The sequence below is a fragment of the Hylobates moloch genome, unplaced genomic scaffold (genome assembly GCF_009828535.3).
Source record: "Hylobates moloch isolate HMO894 unplaced genomic scaffold, HMol_V3 SCAFFOLD_23, whole genome shotgun sequence".
In the NCBI taxonomy this organism is placed as follows: Eukaryota; Metazoa; Chordata; class Mammalia; order Primates; family Hylobatidae; genus Hylobates; species Hylobates moloch.
In genome coordinates, this window is record NW_026652298.1 from 33,533,225 (window position 1) to 33,558,166 (window position 24,942).

Here is a 24,942-nt window from a genome sequence, read left to right on the forward strand (position 1 = left end):
GGGAGAAAATGAGGCTTTTGTGCCGAGCGGCGATATGATGGCAATAGTGGCAGTGGTAGTCAACCCATCTGTAAACAGCTGACAGAGGGCAGTACAAGAATCCACCTCACAGCCAGGGCCACAACTGCAAGTAACGCACACAGCTGAAATGACTGACCTGGGTGGAACTGAGCTGAGAAGGAACGTGGCTCAGCTTGACCCTGGAGCACACATCACAACCATGAGAAACAGGCAACTAAAGTGACCTCCAGCCCACAGCAACAACCTTCTCCGGTTGCAACTGGGAGGCAGGGACAGACCCCAGAAAACCACCTTGGGTCGTCTAAGGTACATGTAACCATATTTTTAAAATGACAAAATCTCAAGTACGTTGCTTAGGTGAGCTTCTAATTTCACTAGAAATATACTCTAAGAATAGTCGAGACGCCACGCCTTGTGGAGGCGATGGGTCATGTTACTGGTTCTGCGATGATCTTCCAGAGCTCCTGCAGCAAACAGAGAAAAGAACAGGTTTCTGAAGTGCACATACAAGGGCATCACAATTTCATGAAGCAAAGTGATTCACCAAGGAGAGTAGTTAAACACGCCAGCCATGGGGCAGGCGAGCTGGGGCAGGAGCGGTGGGCGGCTTCCTCCTTTCTTTGTTGCTCTGGGCTGTTCTGTTTTACTGTGGCAGAGAGGCTGGATAGATGAAGTCCCAGCATTAACGGAAGGGGCATCAGAGGATGTCACACAATCAGAAGAGACCAGAATAGCAGTGAGTCGCCATAATCTGTCCATTTTGGGGGAGATCTTTATATACAATTTTATTTTAGAGACAAGATCTCACTCTGTTGCCCAGGCTGGAGTGCAGTGGCACCATCACAGCTCGCTGAAGCCTTGCACTTCTGGGCTCAAGCAATCCTCCCACCTCAGCCTCCAGAGTAGCTGGGACCACAGGTGTGCACCACCATGCGCGGCTAATTTTTTTTCTTAATTTTTGTAGAGATGGGGTCTGCGTTGCCCAGGCTGGCCTCGAACTCCTAGCTTCAAGCAACCCTCCGACCTTGGCCTTCCAGAGTGCTGGGATTACAGGTGGGAGCCACCATACCCGGTGTTTTTGGGACGCCTTAGGCATCATGTACTGGGGCTGCTGATTTGTAAGAAATGCGTGTTCCTGGTTATGTGACGCTACTCTTAATGCTGCCCAGAAGTGGCAGAGCAATAAATACAAGATCCTCCTCGCACACAAAACCACACGAATTCCACGCTGCCCTTGCTCAGGACGCGGGACAGAGCGCGAGGGTGGCAGCTCCTCGTGACTCCCTCTTCCTCCCTTTTTCCTTAGAACTAGGCCCAGGTCTCCACAGAGAGAGAAAGGGAGGCCACAGCCAAAAGGCAAACAGAACAAAAGAAGTTAATTCTCAATCTTTGGACTCCAGTTAAGAGAAAGGCCAGTTCAGTCCGAGAGGGGCTGGTATACTTCCACAGTGAAGAAGATGTGTCCAGCGGCCACCACAGCAGGGCCCCTGCACCAAGATCTGCAACCCACAAACTTCCCCTCCACTGACTTCCTGTTCCCCAAACAACCTCCGCCTCGGTCTTGCCTCCTCTGCAGTCTGAACTGTCCACGGGGGGAAAATGTGCTATAAAGTAAAAGCTAAGGTTCGCCCGTAGGCCCCTCTGCAGACATGGTGGCCGCTAAGAACAGGATGTAGCTCCCCCAACAGGTTCCACTACAGATGGTGCCAGGCACGCAGGCTTCACCCCCTGCAGGACTAGGGTGGAGCCTGTGCTTGGAGGGCTTGCTTCATCACCTCTTTGCCCCGGAGTCACCCGCTTCACAATAAAGCAACCAACGACCCCGCTTCGGGGCCTGGACCTACCAGCTGCTGGATGCGCTCGTAAACCAGGAGCTGTGGGAAGGAAGCCTCCACGGGCTCCACCACGAAGCGCAGCTTGCCATCTGCGAGCTGCTCCAGCGCATGCAAGCAGGAGCGGAAGTGATCGTAGGCTTCACATGTGACGTCCAAGTGTCTCAGTGTGAAGTTGAGCCTGCAACCAGCCAGCCGGACACACAAACTGCCATCATCAACAAGAAGGGTTTTGCTGTTTCCGCCCACCTGCTTTCCTAATCCTCACTGATCTCATATCCCCTGGATGGGCTTTTACTGAGCGCCTGTCTCCTGCTGAGTGTTTGAGTGCAATTCCTTCCTACATCTGCACGACAGCCCAGGAGGTGGAAGTGGATAGCACTTTACAGATGTGGAAACAGGCTCAGAAAGCTGAGGTCACGTGCCCACAATGACACCGCTGGAAAGATCAAGACAGTCCTGCAGATCAACACTTGAGGACGCCCTCCAGGTCCTGCCTGCACCCAGCACAGAATCTGGTGCCCGGAGCTGCGCATAACTATCTGAGAAATGAATGAATGAGAGGCAGTGGCAGGGGGCGGTGCAGAGGACTCCGGGAGCACAGAAAACAGAGAAAACTGCCGGGAAGCTGGGGTCTGAGAGATTTCGGAGAGTGAGCACCTTCAGAAACAGGTCTCCCAACACTGCCACTTGCCTTTCAAAACCTTAGTCTACAAGATGGTTTCACTTGAAATTAAAGCTCTTTGCCTTTTTCCCTTTTCTTTCCAAATTTTTTTATTAAGAAAAATTCCAGACATGCAACAGGAGTAAGAAAAGTCTATGCTGGGCGTGGTGGCTCCCACTTGTAATCCCAGCACTGTGGGAGGCTGAGGAGGGCAGATCACCTGAGGTCAGGAGTTTGAGACCAGCCTGGACAACATGGTGAAACCCCGTTTCTACTAAAAATACAAAAATTAGCCAGGTGTGGTGGTGCATGCCTGTAATCCCAGCTACTCGGGAGGCTGAGACAGGAGAATGGCGTGAACCCGGGAGGCGGAGCTTGTGCTGAGCCAAGATCGCACCATCACACTCCAGCCTGGGCCGACAGGGCGAGACTCTGCCTCAAAAAAAAAAAACAAAAAACAAAACTGTCTAATGAACCCATTACCAGCTTCAGCCACTGTCCACTTTCAGCCACTCTGCCACCTTGGCTCTTTCCGGGGCCCCCTGCCCCCACTGAGTTATCAAAAAGCAAATGCCAGACACCAACCCATTTCCTCTGTGAAGTTGGAAATGTCAGTTTGTCTCAAAAAGATGGAGACCTTTTCAACTAAAGTTTAACAATCACCCTTTAACATCAAATATTCAATATTCAACTTTTCCCAACTTTCCTGATGTTTTTCCTTTACAGTTTATGAAATCAGGATCCAAATGACGTCTGTACATTGCTATTGCTCAGTGTGTGCCTCAAAGCAAGCCCTCGGTATTACTGGTATAAGTAACACTGCAATAAATATGCAAGTACATACAGCTTTGTATACAACCATGAGTGTGAATTTCCAGATGCTGAATTGCTGGGTGAAGAGGTCCGTGGACTACTGTTAAGTATTGCAGGAGAATGTGTGAGGCTATCACAAGGTGGGCACTCAATAAATGGAACCTAACATTTTAGGATATTCAAGTGGAAATATCTGGGAGAGGCTGTCGGGTGAGGAGCTGGTCGATTCAGCGAGAGAAAGAGACCTGGGGGAGCTGAAGAGACAGACGGCACTACAGAGAGAACGTTCAGGAAGAGAAGCTCTCAGTGTGTGCTGGCCAAGCGCTGAGGTTCCAGTACAGTCGGCATTCAAGTCCTTGTCTATCACCAACTAGCTGTGCCCTGGGCAAGGCCCCTGATGTTTCCCAGCCTTCCTCTCTTCATCAGTAAAGTGGGACAGCAGCGCCTGCACACAGGGCTAGGATGCATTCAGTGCAGTAACGTAAATAAAGGATGAGCACAGGCCTGGCACACAGTAGGTGCTCAATAAGTGGCACTAACAATCATGATGACACTGACAAGGACACAGTTAGGAGGTGAGAGTTCCGCTGATACTCGGTACGTCAGCACAGTTCCCGTGGCGCAAAGCTCACCTCTTCTCCACCGACAGTATGGCTGTGCAGGCATTTTTCAATCTGTGAGCGAGTCGGGAGAGCGTTTTAAACACAGCATCAGTCAAGTCGTCGTCGTAAAACACTGTGGGAAGCGAAAAGGCCAGCGTTAGAGGAAAACATGCAAATATTAGAGAAATCGACTTTTCAGAGCAATCCGCACAGAGAGAATGCTTATCACCATGGAACAGCAGCAGCTCCCAGAATTAACACTGCAGATGTGCTGGCACCTCCCGGAAAGTCACTTCTAAAACTGAACTCCGGGGGGAGGTGAGGAGAGACTGCATTTGACTTCATGCTACAACAAAGGACGTGTATGGCGAAGGACAAATTTTCTTACCTTCGGCTGCAAACAGGATGGTGGTGTGATCGTACAAGTCAGAAATTTCCTCTTGTGACCAACTGAAGGGGACCTCGGGGTCTAAGAAAGAACAAAAGCACGCTTTGTGCCCATTGCCTTCTCTCCTGGCCACCAACTCTCACTGGGACTGACCGAAAGGCACTTCAAGAGAAGAAACAGGGCTGGGGGTAGCTTGGTGCAGTGGGCACCGCCAGGCAGACCAGACTCCCTGCTTCAGGCCCACTGCTGCCCGGTGCAGAGTCACGGTGGAAGAGGTGCCTTTTCTGCTGAGTGTCTGCTCTAGCCAGTGAGCAGCAGGCGGATTTCAGCCTCACCTGCTGCCTTGGCCTGTGGCCCACTGCAGGACGTGATCTGCCCCATCTGCCTGCTGGGTGGCCCAGGAAAACGGCTTCAGTTTCGCACTCACAGAAAGGGCACAGTACTACTTCCTCACAGGACTACTGGGAGGGTCAAAGGGCCTACGGTGCGCAAAGTGCTAGGCAGGTGACCAGTACTCAAGGAATAACTTTTCCCATCTGCCATCTGACAGGGGAAAAAAAAGACATCTTTATACAAAGAAAGAGCAAGCACCCAGGTCTGAAGTAGTCTGTGTAAGAAATACGGGAAACTGTCCTACCCGGGGGGCTTCCTGGCACCACTGTTTGTTGGGAAATGGTCTGTGCCCCAGAGTCTGACAAACTCGGGTCCATGCCCCTACCCTGCTGTGTATCAGCTGTGCCCATGGGCAGTCTGCACTCATAATTTAGGGATTACCATGCTACCACACAGGGAAACCACAACACCTGGAGAAGAAAATGAACATGAGGTGCCCAGCATGCAGCAGGCGCTCGGAGCATGACAGCTGATGCTCATCGGCCAATGGACAGAAGCTGCCATGCGCCGATGGGACTGTGGCAGCAGCTGAGACTACAGCTCCGTCAAGGCCACAGAGCCAGTGGCACTGAGGTTTACAAAGGAATCACTGAATCATACTGGGGGACGTCTGAGAGAAACACACACCTGTGCAGAGGTCGTCCCTCAGCCAGTCTAGTTGTTTGACCTTAACTATACCACCTGTAAAAACAAACAAAAAGAGAACTTTCCAAACTCTAAACATAATCAGGAAAAAAAGATAAAACTTTTACACTATATACCAAGATCCATCTATCCACCCACCCACCCTTGCTCTCACCCATCCATCTTCCTGCCCTTCCATCTTTACAGCCAGCCAGCCAGCCAGCCAGCCAGCCAGGCATCCATCCATCCATCCACCCACCCACCCATCTTCCTTCCCCCCCTCCCTCCCTCCCATCCATCCTCCCATCTATCCATCCATCCATCCATCCATCCATCCACCCATCCCCCCATCCATCCTCTCATCTACCCATCTATCCATCCTTCTACACTCCCACCCACCCACCCATCCTTGTTATCCTCCTTCCCTCCTTCTCATCCATTATTCATCCTCTGTCCCTTCCCTCCATTCATCCATCCATTCTTCCAGCATTTTTTGAGTGCTATGTGTTAGGGACTGTGACACACATAGGGAAAATAAAGATTTAAGAGTCATGCTCCCTATCCTTGCAGACCAGCCCCCCTAGGAGAGACTGGCAGGTTAACCAACAACGGCAGGACTGTGCGGCTGGGTGATGTCAGAAGGATGAGGCAAATGCACAGGGGGAGAGAGAGGAACTCATGTCAGACAGCGGATGTCAGGGAAAGCTTCCACCAGCATGCTCCCTCCGTCCTCCCAGCTCTGCTGAATGCCTACTGTACGCTGAACACTCAACAAACATTGTGACAGCGGAGAGCAAACGCAGACAGGGTACCTGCACCCACAGAGCTTGTAGTCCGGTGGGAATGGAAAACACCAATAACTAGTCACATGAGCAGATGGTAAAATGCAATCGTGCAAGGTGTTCCTGGAGTCTGTTGGGGGCTCTGGCCTCAAATCTGGAGGTCCGGAGCCCCGAGTGTGATGAGGACTTGCTGGGAGGAGGAGGGAGGGCAGAGCACTCAGGCGGAGGGAAGAGCAAGGGCAAAGGACTTGAGGGAAAGTGATCTGAAAGACGTTGAGATCGGCTGGGGGGGTGGGGGCTGCAGACAGACAGGGGCCAGATCCCCAAGAAGATGAGAAAGCAACAGGAAACCACTGAAGGCCCTGAAGCCTGGGGGGCTGCTCAGAGGAGGAAAGGCTGCACCGACAGCCTCGTTAGGACATATCTGTCGTCACCCATCACATACACTCATCCCTGCAGGCCGTGCAGGGAGCAGACAACCAGGCACATGGAGGCGGGGGCCCATGTGTGCAGAGGGACTGGCCTGTGAATGAGTCCTGGCCATGCTGGAAGCAGGGCTGGAAGGGACACTGTCAGGAGGAGGCAGGGAGAGCAGGCCGGGGCTGGGCCAGGGAGGCCTGGGAATTCAAGGAGCTCAGACTTCACCCCACAGGTGATGACGCCCCTGGAAGGTTTTCAGCAGCAAGTGAAGAGGACAGGCTTGCATCTGAGAAAGGGCACTCTGGATGTTTCATGAGGACATCTTGGACGGGTCAACTAGGAGCTGGGGAGACCAGCTCAGGGGCCGCTGCCAGTGTCCGGGAGAGAAACAGCTGGAGTAGGATGACCCAGTGGATCTGGGAATGAGGAGGTGACCCAAGGAGCATCCTCAATGCTCTGAAGCTCTGTGATGCCCAGACGATGCCTGCTCCCTTTACTCACCTGCTGCAAGGGACACAGGCAGAGCCCTGCCTCCCAATGTCACGGTCTTGGGTGTCTGTCCTACCTGCTCAACAGAGAAACCTCCCTCCCTGGCAGAAGACCCCCTGGGCCTCACCTCCAGCGGCAGCCAGGTGGCTATTGAGGGCAATGTTTCGCTGGCACATGGCCAAGAGATCTGCACCGACATCTGGAATGACAGAGGGCAAGCCATACAGCGCCGGCCATTACGATGCTTTTATCTCCACGTTTTTGCCTAGAGAGAGCTGTTATCAACAGCACAACTGCAGAAATTAGAGAAGCATTTAACCTATGTGTCTTACTGCCAAAATTAAATATGCTCACCTTAAGGCTGTCTTCATTGGCTTGTTCCCTAAATAAGAGATTCTCATCCTGATGAGGAGAGACAGTGTGCATTCCAGAGGGAAGGAGTGCAAGCTCCCAACACCATCCGAGCACATGGAACACGCATGCACTTCCCTAGTTCATCTTTTTCATGTTTATAGCCACCCAGGAGCCAGGATCATGAATCCCATTTCACGGATTAACTGACTTGAGCAAAGTCATGCAGCTATTGGGAGCAAGAGTTGGGATTTGAATCCAGGTTTTTCTAACTCCAAATTTAGGCTCGTCCTTTGACACCCTAGGAAAACTGACTGGACCAGTTTTCTGCTCCAGAAGGGTGTTTTCTTATGATTCATCAGAACACAGAGCAGATTCAAACAGGCTGAGCCCACTCTCTCGAGCGCGATTCACTTTGCTGCCACCCAGATCTCCCTCCCAGCCGCCTGCTACTCTGACAATTGGGATTTCTCATTTCAAGAACTGACTTGTGGTACAGTGAATCGTCACTGGGGGAAGCAGTGCTTTACCAAACATAAATTTCTAATTAGAAGAATGTATGTGTAGAAAGTACAGGATGTCTTGTTAATGATATTTGCTTGGTCCACTGTGGGCGTGGACTCCGCCCATCAACTGCAATCTCCCTGGGACCAACATCTGCACCCCAGGGGTCACACAGAACCATCTATGGGAGGAGCTCCCTGCTCGCAGAAGGGAGGGATCTACCCTTTCTCCTAGGCCAAGAGAATACTGATGATATGTACCTCACAGCACACGATGGGCTTAGCAGCTTTTTGGAAACGGAGTTTCGCACTTGTTGACCAAGCTGAAGTACAGTGGTGCAACCTCGGCTCACTGCAACCTCAGCTCACTGCAACCTCCACCTCCCATGTTCAAGCAATTCTCCTGCCTCAGCCTCCCAAGTAGCTGGGATTATAGGCGCACACCACCAAGCCTGGCTAATTTTTTTTTTTTTTTTTTTTTGTATTTTTAGTACAGATGGGGTTTCACCATGTTGGCCAAGCTGGTCTCAAAACTCCTGACCTCAGGCGATCCACCTGCCTTGGCCTATCAAAGTGCTGGGATTACAGGGATTAGCCACCATGCCTGGCCAGGCTTAGCAGTTTTTAAACCTTTATGACAGTTTCTGTCAAAAGCTTTTAACCCATAAAACAGGTAAGAGAGGAACAGCTCTGGCTGAGTGGGGTAGGAGCCCTGGTGCCCTGAGTGCGTTCTCCCCAGCATCCCTTGACCAGCTCACGGGAGCTCTGTTCCATGCAACACAATCTGAAATTCCACCACGTGACAAGGGCACTGCCCTGTGAGCCAGCAGGTCCACATCAAGGACCTCGGGTCTCGTCAGCAGCTGTGGATGACCTTGGGCCAGCCTCAGTCTGCCCATTTGGACAACAGAGATAGGAACCCTGGGCTCTGCCCAGAGTCACAGTGAAGTTACAGCCGGGCACTGATGCATCTGAAAGGACTTTTCCAACTGCAACATGGCATCTAAATGCAAGCTTTCTTCCCCATGCTAGTAAATCTCTCTCAGGGATAAGCCTTCTTTATATCCTGCTATTAGGCACCAGGCACGAAGCAAAGCTCTTGGACGGCTTAACTCTGAGCAGCGCTCACTGAAAATTTACATGACATTGTCAAGAAGCAGCCAATAACGTGGCTGCACTGCAGACTCCTGACCAGTGGTTAACTCAGCATATTTGAAAACTGTGCCTCAGGGACTGGTGATCTCTAGCTTCTTCCTCCCTATCTCAGAAACAAGAGTCCGTCCCAGGAAACGTTCACTAGGAAGCAATGAGGTGTAAACCACATCAGCTGATACCTCTTTCTGTCCAGCAGATAAAAAGATTTAAAATATAACAACAATGTTCACTTGATGAGCTCACTACTCTCTTGTAAACTGGTATATTTGTTCTAAAGAAAGCACTCTGGCACATCAGGAGTTTAGCTAACTTCACCGGCTGGTTTTCATCACTGTACTATGGTTGTGTGTGATGTCACCATTGGGGAGCCACAGGAAGGGCATATGGCACTTGCTGGATTATTTTAACAACTCCTTTATGAGTATGAAATTATTTCAAAATTAAGTACTAAAAAAGAAATCAGTTGGTAATGTTCATCAAAAGCTTAAGAATAGTCTCACCCACTTCTAGGAACCTAGTGACAGGTTATTAGACAACGATACACAAAGATGTTCATTGCAATGTAACTAACACCGCCCACTCCTAGGAACCTAGGTGACAAATTATTAGACAATATACAAAGATGTTCATCACAGCGTAACTGACAAATGCAAAACAAAAAACAAAAAACAAAAACCCACAGGAATGGCCAAAATGCCCAGCAATAGGAGAAGGGTTACAAACAAGATGAAATATTATCTGGTCATTAAAAGTCATATATAAAGTATTTTTTTTTTTTTTGAGACAGAGTCTCACTCTGTTGCCCAGACTGGAGTGCAGCGGTGCAATCTCACCTCACTGCAACCTCTGCCTCCCAGGTTCAAGCCTCCCAAGTAGCTGGGATTACAGGTGCCCACCGCCACCACATCTGTTTAATTTTTGTATTTTTAGTACAGACAGGGATTCACCATGTTGGCCTGGCTGTTCTCAAACTCCTGACCTCAGGTGATCTGCCTGCCTCAGCCTCCCAAAGTGCTGGGATTACAGATGTGAGCCACCACACCTGGCCTATATAATAATTTTTTAATGGCATGAGAAAATGCTCTTAAAATGTTCTCACTTATGAGTGGGAGCTAAACAATGGGTAAACATGGACATACTGAGTGGAAACACAGACACTGGGGATTCCAGAAGGTGACAGGGTGGGAGGGGTGGGGGATTAAAGCTTCCCTATTGGGTACGATGTTCACTATTTGAGTGGTGGGTCCACTAAAAGCCCAGACGGACGTCATCACTGCAGTATAGCTGCACATCAGAAACCCGAACTTGTACCCCCTAAATATATACACATTTAAAAAAGAAAATGCTCTTAAAAAATGTTTTTCAACATTTTCAGCAGAATACAGTGCTGCTGCAGCTTGATTTCAGCTATCATTTGGAGGAGATTCTTACAACATAAGCACCCTGAGGGCAGTGCCTAGTCAGCTCCATTCACCGCAGGGCCTCCTACATCTAGAAACGAGTGGCACATGGGAGATGACCCCTAAGTTGCATATTGTTGATTCAATCTAGGGACTGTAAAATTATGAGTAATTTTTATTTACTGTTTTAAAAATCTCCTACAAAGAATGGGCAAGGCTTCTATACCCAGGAAAAAAATAATAAACTTGTTTTCAAAGCCTTCTAAAAGGGTATATTCCTCCTGTTTTTGGAGATATTTGCTCTTTCTCAGGGGTGGGGAGAGAGGTACCAGCAGGGGCGCTAGGCACCTCCTGAAGCTCAATGGCCTTACAGCCACTGGGTGTTGCTGCTGCTGCTGAGTGGGTATTGCTGGGTCATTCTGATGTCACTGAGAAAAAATGGAGAGTGGAGAGGGCCAGGCGACCAGGATGGAAAAATCAACAGCAGCTAACATCCAGTTTCCAGTGCCTCTGCCTCTTTTTTTATACAGTCAGTGCACGCTTTGTGAAGGTGACTACTTCCCTGCAGCCTGAGATGTCACCTCATTACCTGTACAATAAACGGTCCGTGCCACGGTGGCTGCGACGATGCTAGCGAGCCCTGTGCCGGCCCCGAGCTCCAGCGCTGTGCATCCTCGGAAGAGGTCCTGTCGGAACAGGATGTAGTCCGCCAGGAGCAGGGCGCCCCGCCACACCTGGAGGGGAGGACAAGGAGCGACAAGCAGCATGAGGCTCTGCAGAGACCCATCAGGGCCACGGGAAGCGGACAAGACCTACCCACCTGCTTCCCAACATCCTCCAGGGGCGTGGCCATGGTGTGCTCTGGATGGGACAGAAACCAAGAGAAATGCCCACTGTGAAATGGGGATGGACAGAAAACCACAAGACAGGAGTGTGGCAACCGCCAGCATGGTCAGATGGGCGCCAGAGGTTGGAATCAGGGGTTCTAGAGAGCAGCAGAAACACAGGCTGTGCTACTGGCTGGGAGGCGACTTTGAGCACCACTCAGAGGACGGGAGCTTTTTGAAATGGGGCTCACACTCTTTCATGTAACTGGATATCTCTGCCCTACAGCCCAAGGCTAGGGAGGGTCACAATTAGGTTTTCGCCCAATTTAATTACACACACATGCAGTGCACTACTTTTTTAATGACCAATAATTGCAAAGTTACAATCATAATATATTTATTTATATACTACTAATAATCACAACTCATTCAAAAGTATTTTCTTATACTGAGAAACATACTTAACTTCATTATTTTCTTATACTTAGAAATATACTTCTACATTAGAAGTTAACAAAGTAAGTTTAAATTTACATTCTTTTTAAAAATGTTGAAAAGTAGCATAAGTGCAAAATGTATTTTGTATTTATAACATACCCTAATAGGATCAAATTCTGGTGGATGGGAGAAGAGAATGGAAATATAAGATCAAAGAGAAAAGGAATGAAGCAAAACATTTTTTGTTGTTAAGTAAGAACTTGCTTAAGAGCTCCTGAGGGGGGAAAATAACTTGCTCAAGTATTTTTAAGTGAGATGGTAACAGCTATCGCCAACCGCTCTGTCTGTCCCCAAACCAGGAGAGAAACTGACTGTGTAGGGTCCTCTTGGACACCTGGGCCACTGTTCTCTGAGAGCTCCTCCTGGGAAAATCTGGCCAAAGATTTCAGCCCTATGGGCAGTTCGAATCTGATTTCTGAATAAAGTGACTAATGGATTGTCCACCAGCATATTGGCTAGATTGGACATGGTGGCTTACAAGTCACTTTTAATGAAACATGTTCCTTTCAGAAGGGCTTCAGGTTGCTATGTCCTAAAACGTAGTCACCTGGTTTGAAACTGGAACAGAAATACACCTGCTGAGCCACCCGATGCCAAGTTCCTTCACTGAACCAACATCCACTAGACAGACACATTCTGTGAGCCAGCCCGGGGTGCCACTGAGATTCTACTTGATTGGCTCACACGTATATTACAGAGAAAGACACTGACTGAGGTTCAGCATTACTGTTTGTGAAGTTAATAGAAAAAAAAAGCACCTTCTCTGCATGAGGCACTGGGCTAAATGCTTTCTCATTTAATCTTCAAAATCGCCCAATGACAGGTTTGGGTGTTACTGGATGAGGAAAACGTGGCTGGGGGAGGTTAGCAGGCTGTGATCACAGAGAGGGTGAGTGGCAGATGCGGGGTTCCAAGTCAGCTCGTCTGCAGTTTTCTGTCTCTGTTTTGAGACAGGGTCTCACTCTGTCATCTAGGCTAGTGTTGTGGCACGGCCAAGGCTCACTGCAGCCTCCAACCTCCCATGCTCAAGTGGCCCTACCACCTAAGCCTCTCGAGTAGCTGGGGCTACAGGTGCGTGCCTCCGTGCCAGGCTAAATGTTTTTAGTTTTGTAGTTTTTGTAGAGATAGGGTCGCAGCATGTTGCCAGGGCTGGTGTCAAACGCCTGGGCTCAAGTGATACACTGCTTTGGCCTTCCGAAGTGGGATCACAGGTGTGAGACACCGTGCCCTGCTCTTCAGCCTGCTTGGGGAAGGGAGATGTAGAATCTGAACCATGCCAGGGACATGGTTTAAAAAGCCTGGGGCAGAGCCTCCCAGGATGAAAGGCACAGGGACTCGCTGGGCAGGCTGAAAGCTTGTGTGCTTGTACATGGAGGGGAAGGGGTGTCTGTGGTCTACATCCCGGCCTCAGGCCCTCTGTGTCAGCGTCCCTGCCCAGTTCCTCTTCCCCAGTCCCACCCATGCCATCTCCTGGGTATGGCTCATAGCCTCCTCTCCTCTCCCTCCGTTGGCCTGGGAAAGCTTCCTCCTTGCCATGTGCTCCCTAACCCCAGCTGTCCTAAGGGTTCCTGCTGCCAGGGGAACCTTCCCATAGCGATCTCAGTCCTATGTGATTGGTCACTTCCTTGCAGGAGTCTCGTGGACATAAATTCTGCCTCCCAGCTGTCCCCAACAGGTGGCCAGCTTCCCTTGAGGGAGAATGAGGACTCTGAGGTCAGAGACCTGCATGACAACCCAGTTTTGTCATTTCCTAGCTGGGTGACAAGTCACTTAACTTCTTGGAGACAGAGCCACAGTTCCCTCTTCTGCAAAATGCAGAAGTAGCCTCATCCCTCATTTCTAAGGCTGTAACAGTGTTTAACGAGACAGCGCTTCTGAGAAAGCACAGGCTCGGCAAACATCTGAGAACCACTGAGGTGGTCAAGGCCCCCAGCCCTTGCACAGGTAGAGGTCACTGAAGCCCAGAAGGGGGACATGACCAGCCCAGGGCCATAGTCTGAGAAAAAAACATCTAATTAGATCAAAATGTGTCGAGATGGCCGGGTACAGTGGCTCACACCTATAATCCCAACACTTTCGACGGCTAAGGCGGGAGGATCGCCTGAAGCCAGGAGTTTGAGACCAGCCTGGGTAACAAAGTGCAAAGTGAGACCCATGTTTTTCTAAAGCCAAATAGAAACAAAAGAGGATTTAAAATGAAGTCATTTGGGAGTCTGACCAAAAACTGACCTAAGATGTGCTTTCTGCTGATGCTGATGACACGAGAAAACACCAGGGCAAATTGACAAGGGAGAGAACGAGAGGCTCAGGGATGGATCAAAGGTAGAAGTGGATGCTGTGCGACTCCCTGGGGCCAGATGGAAAAAGCCAGAAGGAATTCCCCAGGAAGCCAAGTGTGGCCGACCTCAAGGGCACTCTTCTTTCTTGTGTCTGACATCCTTGAGTCCGGAGTGCAGAGATTCCGAGGTCTACCTGATCCCTGCCCTGTTTCAGGCACTTGCTAGTGTTCGAATGGGTAAATATGCTTCTTCATGACTCATCAGGATAGTCAGAGATCACAACAAATGCCCAGTATGTCTGCCCTGGGCCGGGCCCGGTCCAGGTGGCTGCGTTAGGGTGAGGAAGGAGGATTCACAGTCTAGGGGTGGAAGCCCAGGTGACGTGGGGACCTCCCTATCCAGGGCCATCTTGTGGCTCCCACTCCTGTGAAAAGTCAGAGCTTATATTTAAATAATTCCAAAGGTATCATGAGTACATACAAGGCCAGCCTGAGGAACTATCCCCATGAGAAACTCTAGGGCTAGCAATGGGATGAGACAGTGTTAGAATCTCACCTCTCCTTACCAGATTCTAGAATTATGTCTTACCTCATTTGCAAACTGGGTCTCCAGACCTGCAGGAACCTAGACTCTTCGTCAGCCAGTCTCCCTCCTGCCAGCTTGGACCAGTCCCCAGGACAGAGGCTCACATTTATGGAACATTGAATCCGTGCTAGGCACTATGCTAAGAGCTTTGTATGTGCCATCTCTCTGAATTCCTTACAACTGGAGGAAGTTGTACCCCTTGTACAGACAAGGAAACTGAGCTCAGAGAGGCTAAGTGACTTGCCCGATTCTCCAGCAGGAAGGCACGGGACTCAGAATCTGACGGCCTGAGTTCTAGCCCTGCCTCTCTCGAGTTCTCTTGGGGTCTCACTTTATTTCTACAATGGGGAAATTGAACATAATTTCTTCTGAATCCTGGGTCTCTGGATTCCTGGCAGATCCCTTGATAAACTTTTTAAGGTTTTGTCAATCCCTTGGAATAGTTAAGAAAACACCTATTTTTCTTTTCTTTTTCTTTAGAAAAACGAGTTTCTCAAATGGGTCTATAACTTGAAAAAAAGGGGTTGATTTATGGGTCAGAGGAAAAGGGTTGTAAGGAGAATGACGTCTGCTTACCATCCACTCTGTGCCAGGCCCTGCTCCTGGCACTCACTGGGCATGTTTCAATAAATTATCACTAAAACCCAGGCACAGTGGTTCCCCTGATCACGTGGTTCTGAGTGGGTAAGACATTCGTCTCTGGTCACCTGGCTTGTGAAGATGGAGCTGGGCTCAAAATCCAGCCCGGCAGGATTAGATCAAGTTTTGCAGATGAAAGTGCTCTAGCCAGTTTGAAATAATCACGAGTTACTACCTAGGTTCATGCATTAGCTACCTTTCCACTCTCCTCCCTCAGGGCAAGTAGCGAGCGACTGAGAGCTGAAAAAGTGAACTTCCAGGTATACAGACAAGGGGGCCTCACCATGAGGTCACCGCAACAGGGCAGGCGGGGAAGCTGGTCACAGGCCGGCCCCTTCCCGAGGGACTTTGTTCTTAGCTCATACGATGGTAAATTCCCAGAACATTCACTACAGACACAACATTCACTGTGGAGTAACTGACAGGTTTGCTCCCCAGCTCGGCGAGGCTAGTAACAGTGAGAGCTCAGAGGGAAATGAGCCATCCTCAGCCCCCCTGAGAAGCAGGACTTTCCAAGCCTCTTTCGAATGCTCTGCCCCCATGATGTGGAATGAGATCGCAGGTTGTGGCATCAGACAGACCTGGGTACAAGTCTCAGCTCTGCCACTGACTAGCTGTGTGACCCCAGGCAAGTTCCTCAACCTCATTGAGCCTCAGTCTCTTCCTCTGTGAAATGGGAATACTCATCCCTATCTGCAGAGGCCATGAGGGCAGAGGTCACTCATGGCATACATGGAACTGGGTTCTGGCGTTGAGTTCCACGTTGCCCTCTCTGGGACAGTCTAGAACACAGGCTGCCTGGTACCACCGTGCAGGCGCTTAGTAACTGTTTGCTGAGCAGATAGATACAGAGCTGCTGTTTTGTCTGTTTTTGAGAGTGACCCACTGACCCCCATTCTCTGACCAAGGCCAGTGCTTGGGGAGGCCTTTCCCTGGGAACTCAGACACCACCAGGGACCCCGGATCTCAATGAATGGCTTCAAATCACAGCTCCGCTCCCCAAATGAGCAGCACCAGGGGGAGGCAAAGCCCTGGTGTGGACACTGCATGGATTCGAAGCTTGCTCACCATCACCAAGCTGCATGGCACTAGGCCTGTCACTTCCTCATCCGTGCACCCCTTCAGGCGGGGCTGTGCAGACTAGGCCACTCAATACTAGTGAAGATATCTAAAACACAATAGGTGCTTAACCAGCACCAATCACTTCCTGGCCCAGCTCCCTACTGCTCCCGGTGTTTCTAGAGTGCCAGGTCCCTAGATTTCAAATCCTAGGGTTACCAAAACCCCTCTGCTCTGCCCCCATACCTGGGTAGCAGTTCCTCTTTGATCCTACCTCTGAGTATCTGTCCAAACCTCTCAACTGTCCCATTTTTCCCACCACGTCATCACCTCCCCTTTCTTACCTGGCTTCTAGCTCCCAGCTCCCCGTCCATCTGACTGGTCCACGCCCCATGCATTTTCATTTACATCCCTCTCCCTCTGCCACACTCCAGCTCCAGAACCGCCTATGGCTCCCTACCGCCTGCCCAGCCAGGCCAAGCCTGTCCCACACCCCCAACACGATGAGTTAGAGCTGGAGCACAGATGTGGGAGGCAGCAGCAGGGAGGCTTCCTGGAGGAGGTGTGGCTGAGCTGGAAACTGTACAGCAATGGGGAACATGTTAAGGGAGCAGAGGCTGGGGGCGAGCACTCTAGGAAGGAGGCACAGCACAGAGAAGAAAAGCACACAGGGTGAGGCTGTAGTGGGGTGAGCCGGGCAGGAGTGACGGGTTGTGGAGAGGTTCCCCAGTCTCACCCGAGCTGGTTCTCATAACCTGTGCTGCCTGGACCTGCAGAGTCCACGCTCAGATCATACTGAGGGCTGAGCAGTGACATTGCAGAGTTGCCTTGGTGACAGGTGGGCCACATCACACCTCTATTTACCTATTCTGATGATATCGTGCGGGCTGCCTTGTGCTTCCTCTCCCAGGACGTCGTCTTCTTCCTGTGCTAGAATCATGGGATGTACCTTGTCTCTCGGAGGCCCTGCTGGGTTGGGATCAGAGGCGGCTCGTGGTCTTCTCACCACGTCCAAATCCCCATCCTCATCCAGCTGAGCTTCAGCCACTTCTTGGCCAGTGGTGTCAGTCCCGGCCTGGAGGGAGAAACCCTCATTACTGTGGCCACTTCCTGGAGGGGACCCCGTGCTGCCTGTCTTGGCAGAAGGAGGCTCCTTTGTGTGAACATCTCTGTGATCGCCACCCTTGGCCCCTGAATCTGTCCAAGAGTCTTGGCTCCATAGAATCTTGAATTGGGACAGGAAAACTGAAAGGCAAGACAAAACGCAAAATGAGAATTCCAAGATGTTTTCTTTTTCACCTTCCTCTTCTTCTTTGAGAATATCTGATTACCAATAGGAAAGATTTTTAAAGGCCAGGTAGAGATATACTAATGCCAGCAGAAAAGGCCCACTTGATTCAGCTGTGACCACCACCAGCCGGAAGGCTGGGGCCACCACCAACAGCAGCCACCATTTCATGAGAATCTATGAGGCACTTGGCTCATATCATCTCATTCAATCTCCACAACTGCTGTGAAGATAGCATTATCAGCTTTATTGTACAGACCCAGAAACTGAGGCTTAGAGGAGTGACCAAGGTCACACAACTTTTAGGAATGAGCTCAGGGGCCTCTCCTCTAAGCTCCCATAGCATCCTGGGTTTATGCCGGTTTTTGGCTCTGTCTGATCATCCATCCATTCATCACCGAACACTATGTGCCAAGTACCATGTTAGGTGCTGGGGGGTACAAAGCAGGATTTGGTATGTTAGGGCCTTATATTTTAGGAGTGCAGTCGGGGAACAAACATGAAGCAAGTAAACAAGATAATTACAGGCTGTGTTAATTACCAGGAATATAGTAAAACTGCATTCTGTATGACACAGATGTGGCAACCATATAAGGCAGGGGTGAGCAAACTTTTCCTATAACAGGTTAGATGAAAAAGTTTTTTGGCTGGGCACAGTGGCTTACACCTGTAATTCCAGCACTTTGGGAGGCCAGGACAGGAAGATTTCTTGAGTCCAGGAATTTGACCAGCCTGGGCAACATGGTAAATCCCCTTCTCTACAAAAAAATTATCTGGGTATGGTGGCATGTGCCTATAGTCCCAGCTACTTGGGAGGCTGAGGTGGGAGGATCACCTGAGCCTGGGGAGGTCAAGGCTGTAGTGACTCAAAACTGCACCACTGCACTCCAGCTTGGGTGACAGAATGAGACCCTGTCTCATAAAATGTTTCTATTTTCAAGCTTTGTGGGCCCTGTGATCTTTGTTGCAACTCCTCAACTCTGCCGTTATAGCACAAAAACAGCTGTAAAAACACGTAAATGAATGGGCATGGGTGTGGCTTCATAAAACTCTTTATAAAAATAGCTACAGGCCAGATTTGGCTCACAGGCTGTAGTTTGTATACCCCTGGTAAAATGTACCATCCAAATTAGGGCAGGAGGGCAATGGGAATTATTAATAATCACACCAGAACAAGCTAATACAGGGTAGCTGGAGTTAGGGAGAGTGGCCAGGGAGGGGCTGTCTGTGGATATGATACTTGAGGAGCCAGGAGGGGAGGAAAGCAGGTGTTTTCTCCCTGGCCTTGTATCTTATGGTTGCTTCACTGCCCTCCCCGTGTTTGACGGACAGAAAGAAGCTGACAGTGGCCACAGAAGAGCAAGAGAGAGTGACATAAGGGTAGGCACACAAGCAGAGGCTGGGTCAGGCTGGCCTCACAGACCAAGCTGAGGAACCTGGATGTCATTCTGAGAGCAATGGAAAGCCACTGGAGGTCTAACTCAGGAAGTGCTGTGATTTGATCTGCATTTTCAAAAGATGTCCTGGGCTGCTGCAGAGACAAGTGGGGAGGGTGAGCAGCAGTGAACTCAGTGGGAGAAGACAGAGGCAGCCAGGCAAGCAACGGAGGCGGCTGGACTAGGGTAAAGGGAGTGGGGATAAAGAGTAAAGGACACTTTGGGAGGCTGAGGCGGGCGGATCACGAGGTCAGGAGATACAGACCATCCTGGTTAACACGGTGAAACCCCGTCTCTACCAAAAATACAAAAAAATTAGCCGGGCGTGGTGGCGGGCGCCTGTAGTCCCAGCTACTTGGGAGGCTGAGGCAGGAGGATGGCGTGAACCCGGGAGGCAGAGCTTGCAGTGAGCCGAGATGGCGCCACTGCACTCCAGCCTGGGCGACAGAGCAAGACCGTGCCTCAAAAAAAAAAAAAAAAAAAAAAAAAAGAGTAGCCTTTCCGGTGGTGACGACCTACCCACATGAGTACACGCCTCTCGCAAAGGATCTCTTTCATCCCTCTCCAGAAGAGAAGAGGAAACACAAGAAGAAACGCCTGGTGCAGAGCCCCAATTCCTACTTCATGGATGTGAAATGCCCAGGATGCTATAATATCACCACGGTGTTTAGCCATGCACAAACGGTAGTTTCATGTGTTGGCTGCTCCACTGTCCTCTGCCAGCCTACAGGAGGAAAAGTAAGGCTTATGGAAGGATGTTCCTTCAGGAGGAAGCAGCACTAAAAGCACTCTGAATCAAGATGAGTGGGAAACCATCTCAATAAAGACATTATGGATAAAAAAAAGAAAGTACAGGACAGCGCTGGATGCGGTGGTTCACGCCTGTAATCCCAGCACTTTAGGAGGCTGCGGTGGGAGGATCACCTGAGGTCAGAAGTTCAAGACCAGCCTGACCAACATGGTGAAACCCTGTCTGTACTAAAAATACAAAAATTAGCTGGGCGTGGTGGCAGGTGCCTGTAATCCCAGCTACTAGGGAGGCTGAGGCAGGAGAGTTGCGTGAACCCGGGAGGCGGAGGTTGCAGTGAGCCGAGGTCGCGCCACTGCACTACCTGCTGGGTGACAGAGCGAGATTCTGTCTCAGAAAAAAAAAGAGCAGAGGACAGATGGAGCCCCAGCACTTTGTCTCCCCACTGGACCATGGGCTTGCTGACAGCAAAGTCTGGCTCATTCATATCTGCATTCTCAGCATCAAGTCCTGGGTCAGGCGCACAATAGGTGCTCAGGAAACCACAGGAGTTTGCTTAATGAAAGTGGTGGGGCAGCAGCTTGCCTGTAATCCCAGGGACTCAAGAGGCTAAGGTGGGAGGGTTGCTTCAGGCCTGGAGTTCAAAACCAGCCTGGGCTAGCAAGACTCCATCTCTACAAAATAAAAACCAGCCAGGTGTGGTGATGTGAGCCTGTAGTCCCAGCTACTCTGGAGGCAGAGGAAGAAGGATCACTTGAGTCCAGGAGTCTGAGGCTGCAGTGAGCCATGACTGTGCCACTGCATTCCAGACTGGGTGACAGAGTGAGATTGTCTTTAAAAAACGCAAAAACAAAAGCAAAACAAACCCCCACACACAAAAATTGCAGAGTACAGGGTTTTTTAAAAATCATAAAGAAAAAACGGGCACTTAAGAAGTGGTCTGAGGATAACAGTTACGTAATCCAGTCTTCCCAATATTATCCACAAAAAGATGAATATGAGAAAGCAGAAAACAAAATAGGATCCGCAGGGCACCTGGGTCCAGGACCTTACCTGGCTGCCCCACGCTGTTCAGCCGTACCATGAGGTGTCTATGGTTCGGGGTATAGAGGTGGACGTCTGACAGCACAGTGTCACTTCTAAAGGTGACCTCGTCCATGGCTGCGGCAGGAGCCAGCTGTATCATGGCCCAGGCTCCACCTTAGGCCTAGGACAGGAGCCCCTCAGAGGTGAGATGGGTCCTCAGCATCGCAGGTCCCGGAGGAGATACTGCAGACAGGCCCAAGCTGGTAGCCAGTACCTTTGCATCACCCTGGGGGAAGTTCTCAGAGACTCGGCCAGGGAAGAGAATCCAGCTGGAAATTAATGTGTTATTTTGTTTATATTCATTTCACTCATTATATTCATTTTATATTCATTCATATATTCATTATATTCATTTTCATAGTAACCTTTTCTTTATAGCAAGGGATATGAATTTCCATTTATAAAGTTTCCTTTCCCTTTTTTTTCAACTTACTACAAATAAATTTCAAACAGTAAGGATACAGGGGAATATCATAACCATAGAACTACTGCTTAGATTCAATGATCGTCACCATTTTGCCACATGTGCCTGCCCTCTCCGGTTTCTTCTCCTGGAGCTGAGAGTACATTGCAGACATCAAGACATTTTGTCCCTAAATTATTTAATGTCTATCCCCTAAGAGCATTTCCCTATATAATCATAAGACCATTAGCAAATCTAAGTTAATTAATAATTCCCTAATAGCATTAAAGTCAATTTCCTCCATCTGTCTCCCAAAGGTCTTTGAGGATTTTTTCCCCCCCAAACCAGTATCCAATCACAATCTGCACTTTGCATTTAGTTGTTATGGCCCTTTACTCTCTCTTTTTAATTCTAGAAGCTGTTATCAACTGTCCCCATATCATTTGTTGTTATAAAGCTTTCCTATTTTAAACAAAGTTTTATTTTTAAACATTTCTTTTTAGAGAGAGGGGCTTGCTCTGTTGCCCAGGCTGGAGGGCAGTGGTACAATCATGGCTCACTGCAGCCTCAAACTTCACGCGATCCTCCTGCCTCAACCTCCTTAGTAGTTAGGACTATAGCTATGCCACCAAGCTTGGCATTAAAATTTTTTTTTTTGTAGAGACAAGGGTCTCACTATGTTTCCCAGGCTGGTCTCAAATTCTTGGGCTCAAGCTATCCTCCCACCTCAGCTTCCCAAAGTGCTGGGATTACAGGCGTGAGCCATCAAGCCTGGCTTAAAGCCCTGCTACTGAATTTAAAAAGGTGAGTGGAATTAGCTGGGTGTGGTGGCGCGGCGCGCACTGGTAGTCCCAGCTACTTGGGAGGCTGAGGTGGGAGGATCACTTGACACCAAAAGGCGGGGGTTGCAGTGAGCCAAGAATGCATCACTGCACTCTGCACTCCAGGCTGGGTGGCAGAGCAAGACCCTGTCTCAAAAAGAAATTAAAAAAAAAAAGAAAAAAAAAAAAGAGTGAGTGGATTTAAAGGAAAAGTAATAAGGAAGTCACTACACTGGTGATACACAGATATGGAGAAATTATGCAGGTGATACATTAATAACTAAAACTTGGAAAACTATGGCTGAGGCAAAGTGGTCAAAAACAGGGGGGACCTCCCTGCAACTGTTTCACCTCATCAAAAAGCATCATCAAACAGCAGTAGTCTGATGGGCTTTGAAGCTGGACAGACCAGGTGGGGATCCCTGGTCTCTCACCTTCTAGCCATGGGATCTCAGGAAAATCACTTCACCTCTCTGCATGTCTTTCTTCAGCCACAATCTCATGCAGTGTTACTGGGTGGGTAAAGTGCTGAGCACAGTCCTTGGCTCACAGTAGGTGTTAATAGAACACCAGCAACCTCCTTGTCCTGGGGTTGGTTTCAGGTATTTGATCCAAACCTGCCTGTAACCCCTGACTGCCTACAGGAGCTGTTCCTACCTGGGTAGATGTCATGAAATCTCCAGGGCCCCCATTTCTTCAACTGCAAAATGAGGTCATCATGACTCACGCCGCCCTAATGATCCCAGTACACTGCTGGAGTTCCTACATTTAAGTGCTTGCTATGGAGCAGCAAAAGCTGTCCCAACAAAAAAATTTTTAGGAAAAAGATGATTCCTTATTCGTCTCCAGGCTAGCTTTCCTACTCAAAGCCATCAAAATGCAAGTGGGTTCTGAAGAAAGTCTGCGAATCTGGCAAATCAATGCAGAATTTCATGGTGTCATTGAAAGTGATGGAGATATGCTGGACCTGAAGGCGAACACTCTTAATCAATGGGACTGGCAAAACCAGACCAGATTCCAGAAGAGAAAATACAGCTTATACCTACCACTCATTTCAAAGGCAGATCAAGCTCTCTCAGGACTTAGAGATGTCCTGGGGGAAAACTGAGGACTTTCACATATAGTTTTTTTTGAAGGGGGTGGGGAAGATCCTCTCTAATATTGCTGTAAAAATCAAAAGTGAACCAAAGGATGCCGTTTCTTTTTTGGCCATAGCGCATTTTTTTTTTTTTTTTCTGAGACAGAGTCTCACTCTGTTGCCCAGGCTAGAGTGCAGTGGTGCCATCTCGGCTCACTACAACCTCCACCTCCTGGGCTCAAGTGATCCTACCTCAGTGTCCCGAGTAACTGGGACTACAGGCATGCACCACAATGCTCAGTTAATTTTTGTATTTTTAGTAGAGATGGGGTTTTGCCATGTTGGCCAGGCTAGTCTTGAACTCCTGACCTAAGGTGATCCATCTATCTTGGCCTCCCAAAGTGCTGGGATTACAGGCGTGAGCCACCACGCATGGCCTATAGTGCAATTTTGTTGGAAAACTTACATCCCAGAAAAATCAATGTTCTTTGCTTTTTCTAAAAGTGAGCATAATATTACACACCAAATTTTAAGTATAGATAAAAAAGAAACTCAAATTCTTAATCTCTAGTTGAATTTTCCATTTTTAAATTCAATCCAACCAGGCTTCCCAAGAAATGTACGCTGCAATGTAAGTCCCAGATGAAGGAGATTCCCTTTAAGTGGCTTTCCCTAGAATCAGCTATCTGGGAATAAGGAGGCCCTCTTGAACCTATCTCAGGCCCTCATATACTCAGAGGAGTATATGAGACAATTATCACTTTTCAGGCTTGCGACATATAGTAAACGTTCAATAAGCAACAATAGTAAGTACTATCATTATAGCAATATAATAATGATTAAAGTGAATGCTGGGAAGAAAGAAAAAACGTAACAGTTTCTCTAGCCAGGAAAAGTCTCCCTCCGGGAATGCAGGGTCTGTATGGGCTTCGGGCTCCTCTGTTCACTGGGCAGAGCTGAGAAAGGAGACCCAGGTTGCAGATGGGGACCTGCCCCACCGCCTCTCCATACGGCTGCAGGTTCATCCCTGCAGCAGGAGCTAACGTGTTTTTGGCTCTTCTAAGGCTGTGGGGGCTAGACTGAGACGCTACCAGCTTTCTTCTCCTATAGGTCCCCAGTCAGTTGTCCCAAATAAGCAGTGTGCTGGGATCACGGTGTTGAAATAACTTCCCTCCTCATCTTTCTTTCTGATAACTGCAACTCACTCAACAATCAGGAATTTGGCGCGATCCCATGACGATTTAGGCCAGGAGCTGGAGGAGGGCAGGGTGTGAAGGCCCAGGTTGGGGGCAGCAAAGACGTGGCCTGGCCACGGCGCATAGAGTGGTAGTGAGGGGCTCCGCGGACGTCCCCCGTGGGGCTACTCGTCCTCTTTGTCTTGTCGCCTTCCTGACGCCACCCTTGTGGGTTAACTATTACCCTCTCAAAAAACAGTCACTGGTCGGGCACTGCCCTCCCTTCCTAATCTGGAACCGAAGGAGAGGTGCCTGGACCCAGGACGGAAACCCAGGTGAGGACGTGGACTTCTTTCCCCAACACCCGTGTTTAGAAGGGGAAACTGAGACTAAGAGTGGGGTCGGACCTTAGGGATCTGAGCCTCAGATCTGGGGAAGCTCGGATTTCAAAGTCAGGCTCGGCGCCAGGAGGTTCCCTGCACCCTACCCTATCCCGCCGCCTCTCCCAGGCACTTACCCGCCGCAGGGCCCAGGCTGGGGTCCCATCCGACACCCGTCGCGGTGGGACTTAGGCGGCCGCCAT

At 49.5% G+C, this 24,942-nt stretch overlaps 2 protein-coding genes across 6 annotated transcripts; one reads left to right on the plus strand and one right to left on the minus strand.

Moving 5' to 3' along the window:
- Positions 1-366: 366 nt before the first annotated feature.
- METTL22 (methyltransferase 22, Kin17 lysine) lies at positions 367-24,942 on the minus strand. 5 transcript variants are annotated; one of them, XM_032144851.2, is made up of 11 exons: positions 24,877-24,942; positions 20,850-21,151; positions 17,189-17,569; positions 11,258-11,298; positions 11,027-11,171; positions 7,156-7,227; positions 5,341-5,394; positions 4,321-4,401; positions 3,963-4,065; positions 1,866-2,034; positions 367-485 (listed from the first exon to the last, which is right to left on the minus strand). In XM_032144851.2, exons 2-11 carry the CDS (start codon positions 20,980-20,982, stop codon positions 450-452), a joined length of 1,215 nt encoding a protein of 404 aa, XP_032000742.1. In that variant the 5' UTR covers positions 20,983-21,151; positions 24,877-24,942; the 3' UTR covers positions 367-449. The 5 variants fall into 5 exon arrangements, with proteins under 5 accessions (XP_032000742.1, XP_058290005.1, XP_058290007.1 ...); XM_058434022.1 differs by having other exon boundaries at positions 367-1,132; XM_058434024.1 differs by lacking the exon at positions 1,866-2,034.
- On the plus strand, positions 18,112-19,847 carry LOC116462694 (small ribosomal subunit protein eS27-like). The gene is made up of 2 exons (XM_058434235.1): positions 18,112-18,120; positions 19,577-19,847. The coding sequence occupies exons 1-2, from the start codon at positions 18,112-18,114 to the stop codon at positions 19,829-19,831; spliced, it is 264 nt and encodes an 87-aa protein (XP_058290218.1). The 3' UTR covers positions 19,832-19,847.

Excerpts from the sequence above, each read along its gene's own strand:
- METTL22 (XM_058434022.1), bottom strand. The coding sequence starts at position 20,982 with ATGATACAGCTGGCTCCTGCCGCAGCCATGGACGAGGTCACCTTTAGA. Across the intron at positions 7,228-11,026 it reads ACGGACCGTTTATTGTACAG|ATGTCGGTGCAGATCTCTTG; the intron begins GTAATGAGGTGA and ends CTGTCATTCCAG. Across the intron at positions 4,402-5,340 it reads GAGGGACGACCTCTGCACAG|ACCCCGAGGTCCCCTTCAGT; the intron begins GTGTGTGTTTCT and ends GTTCTTTCTTAG.